Source organism: Lathyrus oleraceus, chromosome 1 (genome assembly GCF_024323335.1).
Source record: "Lathyrus oleraceus cultivar Zhongwan6 chromosome 1, CAAS_Psat_ZW6_1.0, whole genome shotgun sequence".
Classification (NCBI taxonomy): domain Eukaryota; kingdom Viridiplantae; phylum Streptophyta; class Magnoliopsida; order Fabales; family Fabaceae; genus Lathyrus; species Lathyrus oleraceus.
In genome coordinates this window covers 256,566,820-256,583,168 of record NC_066579.1, presented here as the reverse complement: position 1 = coordinate 256,583,168, position 16,349 = coordinate 256,566,820, and the positions used below count along the sequence as shown (strand labels likewise).

Genomic DNA, 16,349 nt, shown 5'->3' with positions numbered 1-16,349 from the left:
GCTTAACACAACTTATTTTGCAATTAAACAATTAAAATCAATTAAATAATGCATTAAATTAAATTATGGTTTGCCAAAATCCTAAAACCTCATCAAAATACCAAATAAATGACCATGATATTTATCATAGGTCAAACAAGGTCAAAGGACCTTGGAGAAAAAAATTCATAATTTTTGGAAACTTAAAAGTATTTTTAAACAATTAAAAATATTCACAAAATCAATTAAATCACGAAAAATATTAATAATGATACAAAAAAATAATTTTAATTCAGAAAATAAAAGAAGATTTTTTTTTGGTGAAACTCTCATATTTTTTGGATCAATATTAAAATTAATATGAATTAATAAAAATAAACCAAATAAAATGTAAATCAGAAAATGAGAAAAAGCGTGGACCACTTGATCTCCCGCATTAATTGAGGTGGCAGATCAAGTGGTTGCTAGCGCACATTCCACCATAGCCACGAGTCAAAGAATAACACAAGTGGTAATCAGTTTTGTCGCATTACGCGAAAAAACCAGCGGGAAAACAGAACAACAGAGCCGCCACCGTGCGTTATTTATCCCAAAAGAGGGAAAGGAAACGCTCGAAGTAAACCTGGAAAAGACAATGGTCTCGCGACCAAAGAGAATGGGATCGGGAGTCGGTTATGCGAAGGGAAGGTATTAGCACCCCTACGCATCAGTCGTACTCGACGGGATCCACGCACAAAAGGAAGGAAAATGGTTGCTAAAACACTGCTCAAATGCAAACAAACACTGGCTGAAAGAGACACAAGAAAACAAACAAGACTGACTCGGCAAAATATCGCATCCTGGGCCTACTTAGTCTATCAAGCATAGACATCAGAGTCAAAGTAGTTCGGACTGGGGGAAAACACATGCTCGCTAGGATGTCGCATCCTATGCATACGTATCTTCTTGGACAAAGAAGAATCAGAGCATTCGTAGCTCGACTCACGCACACAAACAAAACAACACAGGAAATCGACTGCCAATCGCTGGGCTTACGTCAAACTCCTACACAAAACACGGGCAAACATGGAACCCGAATGCCAATCGATGGACTTACATCAGCTTCCGAACCAAACACACCCACATTGGAAACCAGATGCCACTTGATGGACTTATACCGGACTCCAAACACACAACAAGACAAAACAAAAACGGGCGCCCGGAGAGATCAGCTCATCTCCTGCCTACGTACCTCATCTGGTATGTGGATCAGGGCGACGTAGTTCCCCTACTAAGGGACACAAGACTAGCCTAACCAGATAACAGAGGGAAACACAACTAGGGAGACTACGACTCGAGCCTAGATGTTATCATGAAAATCATCCCTAAGTTAAGGTTGTTATCTAACTTGCACAGGAAGCAAGCTATCCTAAACATGACTTGCACAGGAAGCAAGCCACACTAACCTGAACTAGAAAGCACAAGCAATCAATCAAAAGCACAAAGCAAGCGCACACACTATATACACACAAAGTGGGGCTCAAACAAGGGCTAGGTCTTAGTTGAGGGGTCATATCAACCTCAACAAACAGACACTGTAATCAGGTGAAGTTTGCTCTTAACTCTAACATTGAGAGTTAGGGTGAAGAAGATGAAATGGTGAGTGAAGATGAGACTTCACAGCTCTTATCCCTGGCCAGGGAGAGCTTCAAGACAATGCAAGTGTGGGTTCAGAAAGTGGGAACCCTTCTACACTTATGACTGACACAATGTACAATGATCTTGGGTTAGTATCTGCAATGCATCAACACAGTGGTGTGAGCAAAGCAGATGACACACAGAATAGCAGGGGATGGATTGCACATCCCTGGTATCTGCCAATGCCTCTTCACTTAGGAGGTCTTTGGATATGTACAAGGACAAAAGTAAACAAACACAACATCTCCTCTTAAGGAGGACTTCAGACAGGTGCCTGGCCAAGTAACAGGCCAGGTCTTCCAGACTACATGGAGTTAGGATGTTATACCTTAATGCTCAAGCTATCAAGCAAAGCAAGAGCAATTTCACAAGGGAACTAAAGCAACTAAAGTACCTGAAAACAATCCAAGATAATCAGTACTAAACTCAAACAGAAATCAAACAGCAAATGTCAACAGTTAACTGTACAACTGTACACAAACAAACAATAGTCAATGCACAAAGGTGCAAGCCATTAGGCACAAGGTACAAGTCTCAAGCCCTACAAAATAAACCAAAGTTAGTCATCAACAATCAATAGGTCAACTCCAATTGAATAAGCATCATTAAGCATGGCAATTGTGCTTTAAACCTGAAACAAAGTTCAAATGTGAGAGCACAAACCACTAGTACAAGACTAGGGTCAAAATGAGATCAAAAAGTCAAAACAGAACATGAAACTTATCCAAAATCAAGATCAAACAATTAGGAAACAAATCCAAGTGGTTTCACCTTCATATCATTCATCAATATCATTTCATGAACCAAAGAGTACAAAACATGCAATTTGAAACCTCATACAACCAAACAGAATGGTTCAACTCAAATCAATTCACAAACATTTCAATAAATCACCAAAAAATTCATGATCAAACAGCATCCATAACATGACAATCACACCAAATTTCAGCTCATTTGGATCAAGGGAAGCAAGTCAATGAAATTCATAAAGTCAAAGCATCATCAAGCAAGCTCATACAAGGCATCAAAACATGCATCCACTTCAAGCAATCATAAAACAGAAACAAAACATGATAAATGAATGGTATTAAAACCATGGCAAACTCTAAGATGTCTATAACACACATGCCAAATTTCAAGTCCATCCAATAATGCATGAGGATTTCACAAATCAAATGAAAACATGTCTCACAAGAAGTCAACAATTAGTCAAACAGGGGAGAAATTATCAAACAAATAGGAAATGCATTCAAAAATTCCAGGAAAATTCACAAACATTCTCAACATCCACAAGTATCTTCATGCAAAAATCCAGACCATTTTGAGTTTAATAAGCATGGTAACAAAAATCAACAAGTTGGACATGAATGGTGTGACACAAATTGTCACACCTCTATTCAAAAAATCATATCTCATCAACCAGAAATGCTAAAATCACAAACTCTACATGAAAATGACCATGAACATGTCTAGTTTAAGCACAAAAAATTTCAGCCTTATTGGATTAAGCATCATCATTTCACAAGCAAAATGGCAAGGCATACACAAATTGGACACACATGAGCAAACCCTAGGCAATTTAAAAATCCATACGTGCATAAATTCTGGAAAATTCACCATAAAGTACTAGAGGTCATTAGGAACAAGGTGCAAAAAATCCCACATTATTTGGACAAGTATTGAATGATTTATGATATTTCTAAGATTGAAGACCAAAATGAAATAAAAATTAAAAATGAAAATGATTTAATTGAATTTAAATGACTGCAGTGGCAAACTGGTAAATAAGAAGCCACTTAAGTGAAACGCCGCGTTTCACTTAAGGGCGTGGCGCGCGCTGATTGGTACATGGCCACGAAAACACAAATTCCATGCAGGAAAACAAAACCAAAATCAAACGTGGTCTGGCAGTGAGAAAATTAGGGTTTATGACCGTGTTCATACGTTCTTCACACAAAACCCAGCTCATGAACACTTTGTAACCAAAATCAACAAACGATATGCCATTGTGTTCATCTCCTAATGCTCATCAATAATCCAACATTGGTTTGACCTAATTTGAGCTAGCATGAAAGAATCGAATAGAATAACATTTACCAACCAAACTTAAAATCAGTATATCAAGCTTAATACTGAATGAAAATCAAAACCATAAAGTTTAGTGAACTCATGGATGCAAGATCTATCATATACATAGCACAATTCCAAGAATGGTAAGGATCGAATTCCAACCTGATTTGAAGAACAGAGATGGATTCGTGGTTGCTTGTCCTTATAGTGTAAAAACAGCACTTCTTTGATGTTCCAGGAGATGAATGAGTGAAGATCCTAGCTCAGCAACGCTTGGTGATGCTCCAAATTTGAACTGCCATGGATGAAGCTTCTTCTAACAGCACAAGAAAACAGTCCAACAGTTGCGAATTTCTGCTTGCAAAAGCTTCAGCAATACTTGGAGATGAAGGATCCTTGAAGACAACACAAGTTTCTTTGGAAAATTTTACAGAAAAAATGAAATGAAAAGTTGAGAGAATTTTGGATTTTGGATTCTAGATCTGAGAGAATGAATTGCTAATCCGTTTTTCTGTTAGGGTTTCATATATATATCCTCTGTTAAGCAAAACCTTAAACATGTTTAGGCATTTGGCAAGTAGAATTAGTGGGAACAAATGTTTATGCAAAGTTGATATTTCCACCTCTATGCATGGTGTGCATGCTACAGTGCACGAAAATGGGCCTAAACATATTCCAAATATGGTTTTCAGTCAAATGCAATTGGTAGAAAGTGTAAAAAATGTTTATTTTGAAAGTCACTTTTTTACCCCTCCCTTTTTTAATTCAAGTCACTTGAAAAATGCCATTTTTATTGGATGATTTTTGATGAAATGTGATGAAGGATTTGGATAGAACATGTCAAATGTGACTTGTAGCAAAAAACCTCACTCAATTTGGCCAAATGGTTCAAGAGTTATGCCACTTTGAAGTTCAAAAATTCTTGACAATGATTTGATCATAACTTGCCAACCACAAATGAGAAATGAGTGTTCTTGGACTTTTTGGAAATGGGAGAACAAGATCTTCAACTTTCATGTTGGACAAAATTTCATTTGAAGCTTGTATGATGATGTAAATTTGAGGAGAAGAACTTTCCATTTTTGGCAATTTCCAATTACAGGTCACTTACTATTTTTGGAAACTTTTCATCTGACCTCAAATTCTTCAATCTTGATCTTTGAAATGTCAAATGAGACTTGTATGGACATTAATGAACCCTTTAAAATCATCTCCCACCTTTAAATCCTTGATTTCAGGCACAGTTGACCACAGTTGACTTCCTAGGGTTTCTGGGGGATTGAACAATGACTGATGACTTCTGAGCACCCAATCCTTGACCAAATAACCTCAAAAAGACCCCTAGGTCATGTAAACATGTTGACCCAACCCTAGGGCTTTGTTTCCTTGAGAAATCCATTTGCTTGCTTGCTTGACTGATCCTCCTAACCAGTTGACCTAATCTTGTCTGATGGCTTGCACTTGGGCAAAGGACAATGCAATGTTATGCAGTGGACTATGTTATGTTAATGACCTAATATGAAAATGAATGTACAAAAGGTAGGTGCAAATTTGAGGTGCTACAAGTTTTAATGCGCGAGATTAGATCATTTAAAATGGATCAAGTGGCTCAGATGAATGCTAACTCACCACCAGAGCCAAAGCTCTGGTCTCCTTCTCCGGTGAGCTTCACTGGACTGGTTCATCCATAACCATCACCAAAATTAAAAATAAGGACATGAGTGTAAAGTAAAAATGCCTCTGAGCTCGAATCTGACCTCAATTTATCCTAACTCCAAGTATATTGAGAGATACAAGGAGTTAAAATTTGAGGTTCACGATCCGAGTTGCTTCGATTTGACCTTAAAGCAGCTCAATCTTGTTGCCTACATTGGTAGGACTTCAGACAACCAAAGATCCAAGATAATTATAGAGAATTGAGTGAGAATCGAAGAGATGAAATTTTTTGGAAAATACCTTCAATGCAGATCTATGCTTGATTGATCTTGCTCTTGCTTGCTCTTGATCTTGTTCAGGACACTTGAAGGAGTAAAATTGAATGGATGAAAAGCTCAGGACTCTTGGAGTTTCGAATCTCAAAACAGTGAGATTCAAACTCAATTTCCAATTGAAATTATCAAGGTTATCCTTTGAAATGAGAGGTTTTGAAGGTATGGATTCAAAGATGGCGCGTAGGGTCCTTGTTTCTGAGCATAGAAGGCTCTATTTATAGCCAAATGGATTGATATTTACACACTTGAAATGAAATCCAAAAATAGCAATGTACATTACATGGGTGCATGGTGTGTAACATGCCTATTAAGTGACTTCTTCTGATCCATAATTGAGTACAAACCTTGCTGAGATCACATTGGAATGTTATGCATTGGTGTATGGAATGTTTAAGTTCAATTTGTGCCAAATGATCATTCATTTTCAAGCCATGCGCAACCCATTCAAATCTTGTCCAAAATGGATGAAATTGAACTTTTTGGAAAGATTAGATCAGGAGGAACAACTTTCATGTTGAACACTTTTTCATTTGAAGCTTGGATCATGATGAATTTTGAGGTGGAAGTTAGGAAAATCAAACATGTCAAAAAAATTTCTAAGTGTCAAGCCATATGTTTACTTATTCCACCTTGGATAAATTTTTATGTGAGCTTCAAATGAGAAAGGTTACTTCATCCAAGTTATATATATCTCAAATTACTTCAAAATGGTCACAAATTTGACCTCATTTTGATTTAATATGAAGGAGTTATGCATTTTTGAAGTTGAGGAAAATCACTTGTTTAATGGCATTGGTCCAAAATGACCTATAATGTATCCTCATATCACATGCACATAAAAGTTGAATTTTCTCTTACTTTAAACATCAAAGTTAAATTAGACATCTTGAATTTGATTTTGCAACTTGGAAATATTTCATCTCATAAAAATTGAACACGTTATGGTCTTGGGAAATTGACCTCCAAATTAGGGTTTAGACAAAATGACCTGTAATCTTTCACCATAAAAAACGACTTTCCAAGTAAAACTAGCTCTAGACCTTAACATAAAAGTTGTTTGGAATGTCATTTGGAGTAACGTTTCTCTTGGAATCATTTTCATATGATACAAATTAAAGGAGATAGGGTCTAGGGAACCTAGTTTTAATCATATGAATTCTTCTGGTCAACCACCATCAACCAACTTGCTAAGTTGCAATTCTCTTGACCTTTGGGACTCATGGGAGATAATATATGCATAAGATGATTAATTTTGAAGTATACCTTGAATTATTTGATCAATTGTCGAAGGAGCTTGTTGAAGAAGTTACACAAGATACCCAAATGATTTAGGGTTTCCAAGGCAAACCATCTCCAAACTCTTGATGATTACTTTGATAAAAATAACATGTGAAGCTCATGGGGATTCATATATGATGCCTATATCCATAGTATACTACTTCTTGATTGAGCTCCTTGCATTGAGGGTCTTAAACCCTATCTATGAGCTTGATGAATCAAAGGTGAGCATGTGCACTACCTACAAAAGATTTAGACAAATACAAATACATATTTTTGGTATTTTGGTTAGTAAATGATAAAGATACAAAGTATGATACAATCAAATAGTGCTTGGGGATCTCTCCCAATACAAACCCAATGAATGAGGGGTAATGAGGATGCTAAGTTGTGATCCCAAGGCTAATGCATATGATGAGAATACCATGAGGGATCTTAGGGTCAAAACTAGGGTCTTACACTATCCACAAATCTATATTATGTGTATACTAAGCTTAGGCCTAGAGCTTCACTCATATAGTATCAACCCCAACCCAATAGCATATATAGATATCCAATGTAACAAAATATGCAGAAGTCTAAGGCAACCAAAATAAATGATGAATAATATAAAGCGAGTAAGGTATAAAGATAAACACCTAAAACAAGAGAGAAAACAACCTAAACGAGGCTCGACTCCTTTTAGCGACTAGGAAGTACTCCAAGCAACGAAGCTTTCAGCAGAGTCGCCAGCTGAAGCTAGCTAAAATATACCCGAACACATCCCACGCTCGAACATACAAAAGAGTCACCATCGAACTTTATATATTCCCGAAGGTAAGGGAAAACATCGATAAAACCCGGGGGGAAGAGATATGCTGGGTAAGGAAGTCGGTTATGCAAGGGGAAGATATTAGCACCCCAAACATCCACGGTACTCCATGGGAACGATTTTGATTGTTCTTAGCTCGACGGGGTGTTATCTAAGGATTACTCGCAAAATATATGGGAAAAGGAAAAAGAGATGGATAGAGTGCTCGGTGAGGATTAGGGCCCTCATGCCTATGTATCCTCATATTGCAATGAGGAATTCAGAGCTCCGTAGTTCAAAGAACTAGTTGTAGGAGATGAAAAGAAATTGTGATAAAGTATGGTCTGAACCAAAGGATAATGTTTTGAACTCCAACAAGGGTGAAAACATGAACCCAAGAGTAAAACTAGCTTTTACCAATACGTGGGCTAGCATGGATGCCTCTAAAGGGTAAATCCAAAAACAAGGAGAATTAAGTGTTTAGGGCTGATCCAAACATCTCTTAGTTCACAAGGTGATGCCAGATGGAGCACAAAGAGATAACGTATTTGGCGCAAAGGTAACTAGTATATCACATGGAGTGAATCAAGTTAGAATATGAATGCATCATGGAGATGAACGAAATTAAGTGACCAAAGTCACATAATTGAAGTATTTGGTAACAAGTGCCTAAAAAGTATAATTTCAAACCAAAGATCAGATATATATCGGAATCTATAAGAGAAATGGAATTTGTACCATAGAGGGAAGGAGGAACAAACCACAAGTGAGGGTTGAGCCGAAAAAGAAGAATTAAATGTCTGGGTACAAGCCAAACAACTCTAGGCACAAACACGAACTGTCGTTATATCGTCCTAAAAGGGTATATAAGGAATTCCAAAGAAAACTGTATTTCGGTGTCAAAGAAATAGTATGTTACTATGGTGAATGATTTATGATCTAATGTAGATAATGAATAATGAAATATATGAATGGTGCTCTAAGGCGGAAGGTGGAATAATTAGAAGTATGCTCGCCAAGGATTCACATCCTCGTGCCTATATACTCTCACTGTGCAATGAGAAAATCAGAGCAATCGTAGTTCGTTGAACCACGAGAACAAAGAGAGAGATAAGTGATGAAAAGTATAACTTGTACGAACAAAATGGTATCAAGGGAACCCACAAATGGAAATAACTTGGAACCAAAGAGTAAAACTGGCATTTACCAATACGTGGGCTAGCATGGCTGCCGCTATAGGGTAAAGCCAAAAACAAGGTGAATTAAATGTCTGGGTACGATCCAAACAACTCTTGATTCACAAGATGGATTGCCGCTATATCGTCCTAAATGGGTATATGCGGGGCCCAAGGAAAGTATTGTTATGTATAAGGGACAATATATCACTGACTGGGGAATATATAGTTCGAGATCAAAGAAGAATGGTATCTTGGATCCATGAAAGAGATATACTCTGAATCAAAGAGTAAATAATGTCTTAGCCAACAAAGAATGAATTAAATGTTTGGGGATGATCCAAACAACTCTCGATTGATGAGGTGGACTACCGCTACATCGTCCTAAAAGGATGTACACGAATTCCAAGGAGAAGTATATTTGATCTCAAAAAGATGGTATTTATTGATGAATGAAGAATTTTATTGATGAATAAGGTAGTTCTCGAAGAGTCTGAATTCTTCTGCCTACGTATCCTTATAGTGCAATAGAGAAATCAAAGCTTTCGTAGTTCAACCCATTACAGCTGAAAGCAAAAAGAGATTGGGGAGGCAAGATGATGATTGATTGAATGAATGAAGAGACTTGATAGTTACTTGGTAAGAACCACACTAAAGTCTATGAGTAAATATGGATACAATGAGCAACGAGTCAAACGTCCCGCACCCAAAGATATCCAGAATGAGGATAAGAAAGCTCCAGTCTCATCCCTTCTTTACTAATTAAGGCTCGTGACATGTAATTCTCATATTAACTTTCAAGTTGTTGGAGAAAAGTCTTTGTTGTTTTTTGTAGTGATGAAGACCCTATCAATCATTCGATTCGAATTGCACTAAAGTCTATAAACAGAGGTGAATACAGTGAGAAACTGGGTTAAGCGTCCCGTACCCAAATATATTCTGAATGGGGGTAGGAATTGTCCAATCCCATTCCTTCTCTATTGCTTAAGGCTCACTTCGTACAACTTGCATCATGATTGATAAGTTGTTGGTGAAGTCTTTTGTTTGTTGTGGTACTACCTTTGTGAAGAGAGAGACTTTCCAATCGTATGATGTGAATTATGCTAAAGTCTATGAATAGAGGTGAATAGGATGAGCAACTGGGTCATTCATCCCATACTCAAAGATATTCAGAATAGGGGTAGGAATTCTCTAGTCCCATTCCTTCTCTATTACTTAAGACTCATGCCATGCAATTCTAATTTTGATTTAACAGGCTCTTGAAGAACCACCTTTGATGTGCCTTGTATTATCTGCTGCTTGGTATGACTGAGGGTGCCTTGATTGAAAATCTGACTTGAGGCTTCAAGCTCCACAACTTATAGAAAAAAATCTTATTAAGTGACCAAGGGTCTTTTGGTCACTCAAATTAGACTGCGGGATTATACAATATCAAAGGATTTAGTTGATCAAAATTGCTTTTGATCAATTTGAATCAGAGGGTTTGATTTGATTCTAAAATATGATTAGTCCTAATCTAATGGTTAGAGTTATTCAAACTAAACTAAGGGATCATGTAATAGTTAGTCATGGTTTGATTAAACCTCTATGTCAAGTTCTAATCCTAAAGGGACATGTGTCTAATGGCCAAAATGACAAAATAACCCCTAAGGGTAAAAAGTCATTTCACATGAATTTTAATTATGGACCAAATTAAATCCTAATCAAAATCCTAACTAAACCCTAGAAGATTACTCAAGTTCTTAAAACTACTCTTATTCAATTAAATCTAATTATTTAGGAACCTAACTAAATTCTATAAAAAAACAAATAATATTCTAATTAAACCTAGTTTTATTCTAATTCAAACCTAAATCTAATTACCTCAAGAATCTAATCAATCACTAAAAATTCATTAAACTAAACAAATTTGGTTAACAAGAATTAATCAAGATTAAACTTAATTAATCTAAAAGTTAGAATTAAAAGAAATTAAATAAACAAATGCTAGGGATGCAAAATTGGAAATGGAGGTGTAGGGAGGAAATAGGATAGGCTTCATGAGAGAGGCCCACCCAAACAACAATGTTTTTTTTGTATGGGAACGAAAACACTCTGGGCCAAAGGGGCTAAGGACCGAAGTCTCAACCTTCTGTACATGGGGTAAAAATTGAAAAAGCGGTGTGTAAGGGAAAAACTAGCGCATGGGCCTGGTTACAAAGCCCAAATGGGGTTGAGTTCTGGCTAGCGGGTACATGGAACGAAACTGGGGTGATGCCAAGGAAAAAAAACCAAGCCCAACACAAATAATCCCAACAGACCAAATTCATGGATCCAAGATCAATTCATCACATGTGGGAAATGAAGTAATCTACATGGGGACTCATGATTGGACAAGAAAGTTGAATTCAAAAATGAAAAATATAAACGCGCGCCAGTCTTTCAAAGTCATCTCGGGCTAATGTCACCCTTCCATCGTCGTGGGTCACAACGTTGGAAATCGCTTCCGACAGCGGTGGACACCCAAAATGAAAATTGAACAAAGCACTAACTTCGTCTTCCCCTGCCCTTTTCATATCTTCATTCAATTTCACAAGATTTTAGCTCTAAACCATTAACTGAACTGGATTATCTCAAGAACCCTAATTACATGATCTTAAATTAAATGCTCCTCTTGAGGATTTGGAGCCCAAAGGTTTGGGGCTTTGAATCCTCTCTCAACGCTTTACGTCATGGCAACAAATAACTGAAGAAACACGAAGGTTCCAGAAGTACCTTCCCGGAGAAGACGAATTTGATGACGTCGACGATAAGCTTTAAGGTAAATGGTCCTGTATCCCTCTCTCTTGCTTTAGCTTTCAAATTATCTTCCTTCTTCTTCTTTTGAATCCAGGAGTGGTGGACTGAGCGAGTTTTTGGATTGGTGAGAAGGCTTATCACAAGCTATATTGAAGCTCTGATGATGAGCTTCAATGGCTTCTGAACAATGCGTATAGTGAGGTTTAGAGGGAGAAAACTCAGAGAATGCAGTGAGAGAGATGAAACTGGCTCAGTGTGATTTCTTGTGAAAATGATTGGTGGCCTTGGTTGAATGTTGAGTAGCTGGATTTATAGCTGGAGTTGTAACTGATTCAGGTGTAGTTTGTTATGATGAACTCAGTGAGTTCAATCTATTAACTCAATGAGTTGACATTTAGCCCTTTTTTCTCTTGGATTCCAATGTAGGATAAGTTGGTTAACCAAAGTTCATGACTGGTAAATACAAGTGATACTGGGTGAATAATGTGGAGTTGCTGCACACAAATGACCTACTCAACTGGTAATCTCTTACTTCAATTGCAGCTTGGTCAATTTGTGTTGATGGTAGTTAATTGATTGTTGTATTTAAGTGAATGTAATGCCCTGCTACTAATTAGAATGATTGTCATGAACTAAGGTTAAATGTCTGCTAGTTTTGCCAGGTACTGGACTTGGTTGTTCTGTCAATTGATGGTGACTACTTCCACTGCTAGACACTTGAGAGGATTATGCATTGTTATGGTTTTAGTGTTTGCATTGCAGGTCGACTTGGCATATGTTTTGTTGCAGGTATATGATTTGTTATAGATCTTCACTTATGTACATTATTCTGAAGGCAGAGAAAAATAAGAAAGGGGGGGGGGGGGGGGTTGAATTGTTTCCACAGATAATAAAAAATCTTTTGGAAATAAAACACACATGAAAAATAAGGCTATCAACACAGAAGTTTATCCTCGATCGCTTGAAATTCAAAGCTACTCCAGTCCACTCGGCCAAAGTGATTTCGCCTTTAACAAGAACTTAATCCACTAATCTTGAAAGATTACACATAAAAACGTCTAAGAAGATAAAGATATCTTAGCCCTCTCAAGTTTACAGACTTCACAAGTCACTTTAGGAAATATTCAACAACTATTTGAAAGATACAGTGAAGTGTTTAGTGCTTATAGGTAAGAAGTAGTTACATAATATAAGAACAAAATATTCCACACTTAGAGCAACAACTCGTGTGAACAGAATGTACAAGAGTAGGAGAGATTATGAATTCGTTGCAGTATTCATGTATGTTTTGTTGTCTTGTATGAAGATGATCCAGCCTTTATATAGAGATTTGATAAGGAGACCGTTAGTTGAGGCATTCATGGATATCTTAGCAATGATGGACTTTTAATGTCATTAATATCTTTGTCCTTTCCATAGAATCTTTTGAGCATGTTAAGTCTCTTCCAAAAATAGATTCATACCAAAAATGCAAAGCTTCGTAGCTAAGTCTTTGTGATTGTCTTTGAATCAGAGTACGCGGAGCTCAGAAGTTCTTGTTCAGCGTATATACTTTCAGATAATTGTTGAGGGCAAATTGACTTCATAAATTCTTGAAGTATTTCTGATGGTGATTTCTTCAGAGTGTGAATCATCAGATCCGTTGAGTGCACTTGTTCAGCTTCAGAGTGTCCGAGTCTTCTTACTGTCATACTTTGTGCGTTTCTCTTTTCTTCAGGGTCAGAACCTCTACTTGAGTATATTCTAAGTTATTGTTCTTGACTTGCGTGATTGTCAGATATTTGTCTATCTGATCCTTTTTTTCAGTTAGAGTCCTGCACACTTAGATAAATTTGTTAGGGTACCAATTTTGTTTCATCCTTTGTTATCATCAAAACCTTAGAGATGAATTGTAGACACAGAATCGTGTTCTTACAGTCGCCCCCTTTTTGATGATGATAAAAACCTCAGAATGGTGATGGAACAATGATACTCCAACAAGAATTTTAAAATAGTTATGTTAGAGTCAGATGAGTGACGACTCCCTCTGAGATGGATCATGATAAATTTTAGATGTTCTTACCATATCTCCTTGCGTACTGCTTTTACCTTAGATGCTTCCTGCATAGCCTAGGATTTCATAAGGGTTTTTAATATGCGCAGTGCAGCAAGAGGCTTAGATATTATTTCATCAGAGCTGTTTCTATTCTTCCCCTTTTTGTCAGACTCAAAAAGACTTGGTAAAAATATAGGCAAAAGATGATTCATATATGAAGAAGAAGTACATATAAGTTGGTAAGCTATGAAGAACAGATAGAAAAACACTTAGAGAATACATTTTAGATAAGCAAGTAGAGAAAGAAACAAACAAATCCTAAGTTCCTAAGTGTTCGGAGGCGGTGGCATCCTCTAAAGCAACTGAGTCAGCAGGTTTTGAATGTTGGAGTTGACAGAGTCCTGTTGGTCCAGTCTGGCTCTCACTATCTGCTGCTCCTTCTGTAGCTCTTACAGAGTATTCAGTACGAGAGGAGCGAAACCAGAATGAGCCTTCAGCAGTGGCCTTCTCTATAGCTTCTCTTGCTCTTTTCTCTTCTTCTATATGAGCCTTCTCTTCACCTTCTCTTCTAGCCTTCTCTTCTGCCTCTCTGGCTAAACGTGCCTGCAACCTCTCTCCAGCTTCTCTGATGAAGTCGTTTCGGACTTGTTCAGAGAGGCCTTTCATCTTGAAAGCCTCAGAAGTCATCCATCTGATCACTCTGTTCTAGTGATTCCTCACTGCAGAGGGATCATCACTGGTACCAGAGTTTTCAGATAGTGATTTGATCTTCTCCATTGAAGACTCAACAAATAAGTCTATTGCTTCTTCAAGGGTGGGAAAGGTGGGTTCTGGTTCGGAGACGGGAGATGTAGGTGCTGGTGATGAGGGGATGGTTTCAATGGGAGGTTTAGAGTGATGGGTGATGGGGTTTTCAATGGGAGTTTCAATGTGTGGTTCAGATGGAGGTAATGATGGTTGTTCAGACTGTGATGGAATGTTTGTTTCTGATTCAGGTTGGTTGTAGGCGGAAAGGGAACAAGCCTGAAGTTGAGCTAGAGTTGGAGATTGGGGGTCAGATGGCTCAGAGTAAGAGGCGATGGTATAGTAAGGTGGGGATGAAGGTGTTGAGGAAGGTGGTGATATGGGTTCGTTGAACATCTGAGCTTCAGATATGGGAAGACTTATGGTGGTGAGGTTAAATTTTTGAAGGGGAGGTGATGGTGGGTTAGAAATAGGTGTTTCAGAGGGCTTAGTGGTGGAGGGTGTAGGTTCATAGGGTGTGTAAATGGGAGAGGGTAGAGGTAGGGAAGAAGAAAGTTGCCTTAAATGAATAGAGGGAGAGTCAGAAGGCAAAAACTTACTTGGAGAGGAGGAGACCAGAGGCACATGAGGTCTAGATACAGAAGTTTCTCCCAGCTTCTGAGCTTTCTTCTTCATCTTTCTTTCAGATGATTCTCGCATCCTTTTCATGAAATTTGGTGGATGTTCTGGTAGCCAGTCCACAGAGAAGTTTGAGATATCGACCCCCTGGTTTGCCAAATCCTGCAGATAGTGCATAACCACTTTTGGGGGATCTATCTTGGAGAAGAGGTAAAGGCCATGGGGTATCTTCCTCTGATCTTTAAAGGCTTCCTAGGAGGTGTCTAACGAGGGCCTAACCAGAACCTTCTCGATGATTCCCATGCTCTTGAGGTTTCTCGAGTTTAGAGGTCTTCCAGTGTCGATTGACACATCTTCCATCAGATTGTGATGAATCAGATGATCCACCAAGCCGCTCTCTATCAGAACATCAGAGATCAACCTTCCTATAGGTATGTATATTCTGGGCTTCATGTTGTTCCTGGTGTCTCTGGCAGAGTCCCTCATATATTTGAATAACAAGGCTAGCAGATTCAGCTTGAGCCCTTTATGGAGGCAGTAAAGGATACACTTCTGGTCAATGTTGATGTAGTCTGACGAGTCGGACGTTGGGCGGTGATGAATAGTCCCCAGAATGATCTTCAGCGTTTTGTTTTAAGATGGTTGGGATAATCTCTTGGGACATGTATTTTTCCCTAGGATTAATGTTGTAGATTCTTCTTCCCCCTTTCTTCTCCATGTTCAGAAGGGTGGCGATGGATTTCTTAGTGATGACGATCTTCACCCCTGGAACATAAGAAACGATGTAGTGGTCGTCTGAATCTGCAAATATCTAAAATTCCTTGACCAGATAGGTGTAGATAGGACCATAGAGCCTTTGAAAGTAGTTTTCCCGCCCTTGCTTTATTAACTCTTCAGTAAGGTCAATCCCGTTCACTCTTCATGTTCTCAAAATCGACCAACGATTCATAAAGAACTTCTAGCTTGTCAAACGGAGTGGCAAGATTTATGTGTGGTTCACGATCCAATATAAGGGGTTCCTTGTAAATAGGAGTAGAAATGGTAGCAGTTGTTGTAGTAGTTTGCTGGGAAGAGTTTGGAGGTTGTTCCGTTGATTCCATTTGCTGGGAATAGTTGTAAACTGATTGCTGTTGGGAATCCATAAAGAAGATGAAGTTTGCTAAAGAACGCTTGGATATGCTTGAGAATGCTTGGAAGTGAGAGAACAAGGGTTT

The 16,349-nt window shown here is 38.0% G+C and overlaps 1 protein-coding gene across 1 annotated transcript; it reads right to left on the bottom strand.

Annotated features, from left to right (window-relative positions):
- Window positions 1-14,091: 14,091 nt before the first annotated feature.
- LOC127102167 (eukaryotic translation initiation factor 4 gamma-like) lies at window positions 14,092-15,312 on the bottom strand. Its single transcript, XM_051039575.1, has 2 exons — window positions 14,517-15,312; window positions 14,092-14,417 (listed from the first exon to the last, which is right to left on the bottom strand). The coding sequence occupies exons 1-2, from the start codon at window positions 15,310-15,312 to the stop codon at window positions 14,092-14,094; spliced, it is 1,122 nt and encodes a 373-aa protein (XP_050895532.1).
- Between the last annotated feature and the right edge of the window lie 1,037 nt (window positions 15,313-16,349).

Excerpts from the sequence above, each read along its gene's own strand:
- LOC127102167 (XM_051039575.1), bottom strand. The coding sequence starts at position 15,312 with ATGCACTATCTGCAGGATTTGGCAAACCAGGGGGTCGATATCTCAAAC. Across the intron at positions 14,418-14,516 it reads ATCACTATCTGAAAACTCTG|TCCGAAACGACTTCATCAGA; the intron begins GTACCAGTGATG and ends TCTCTGAACAAG.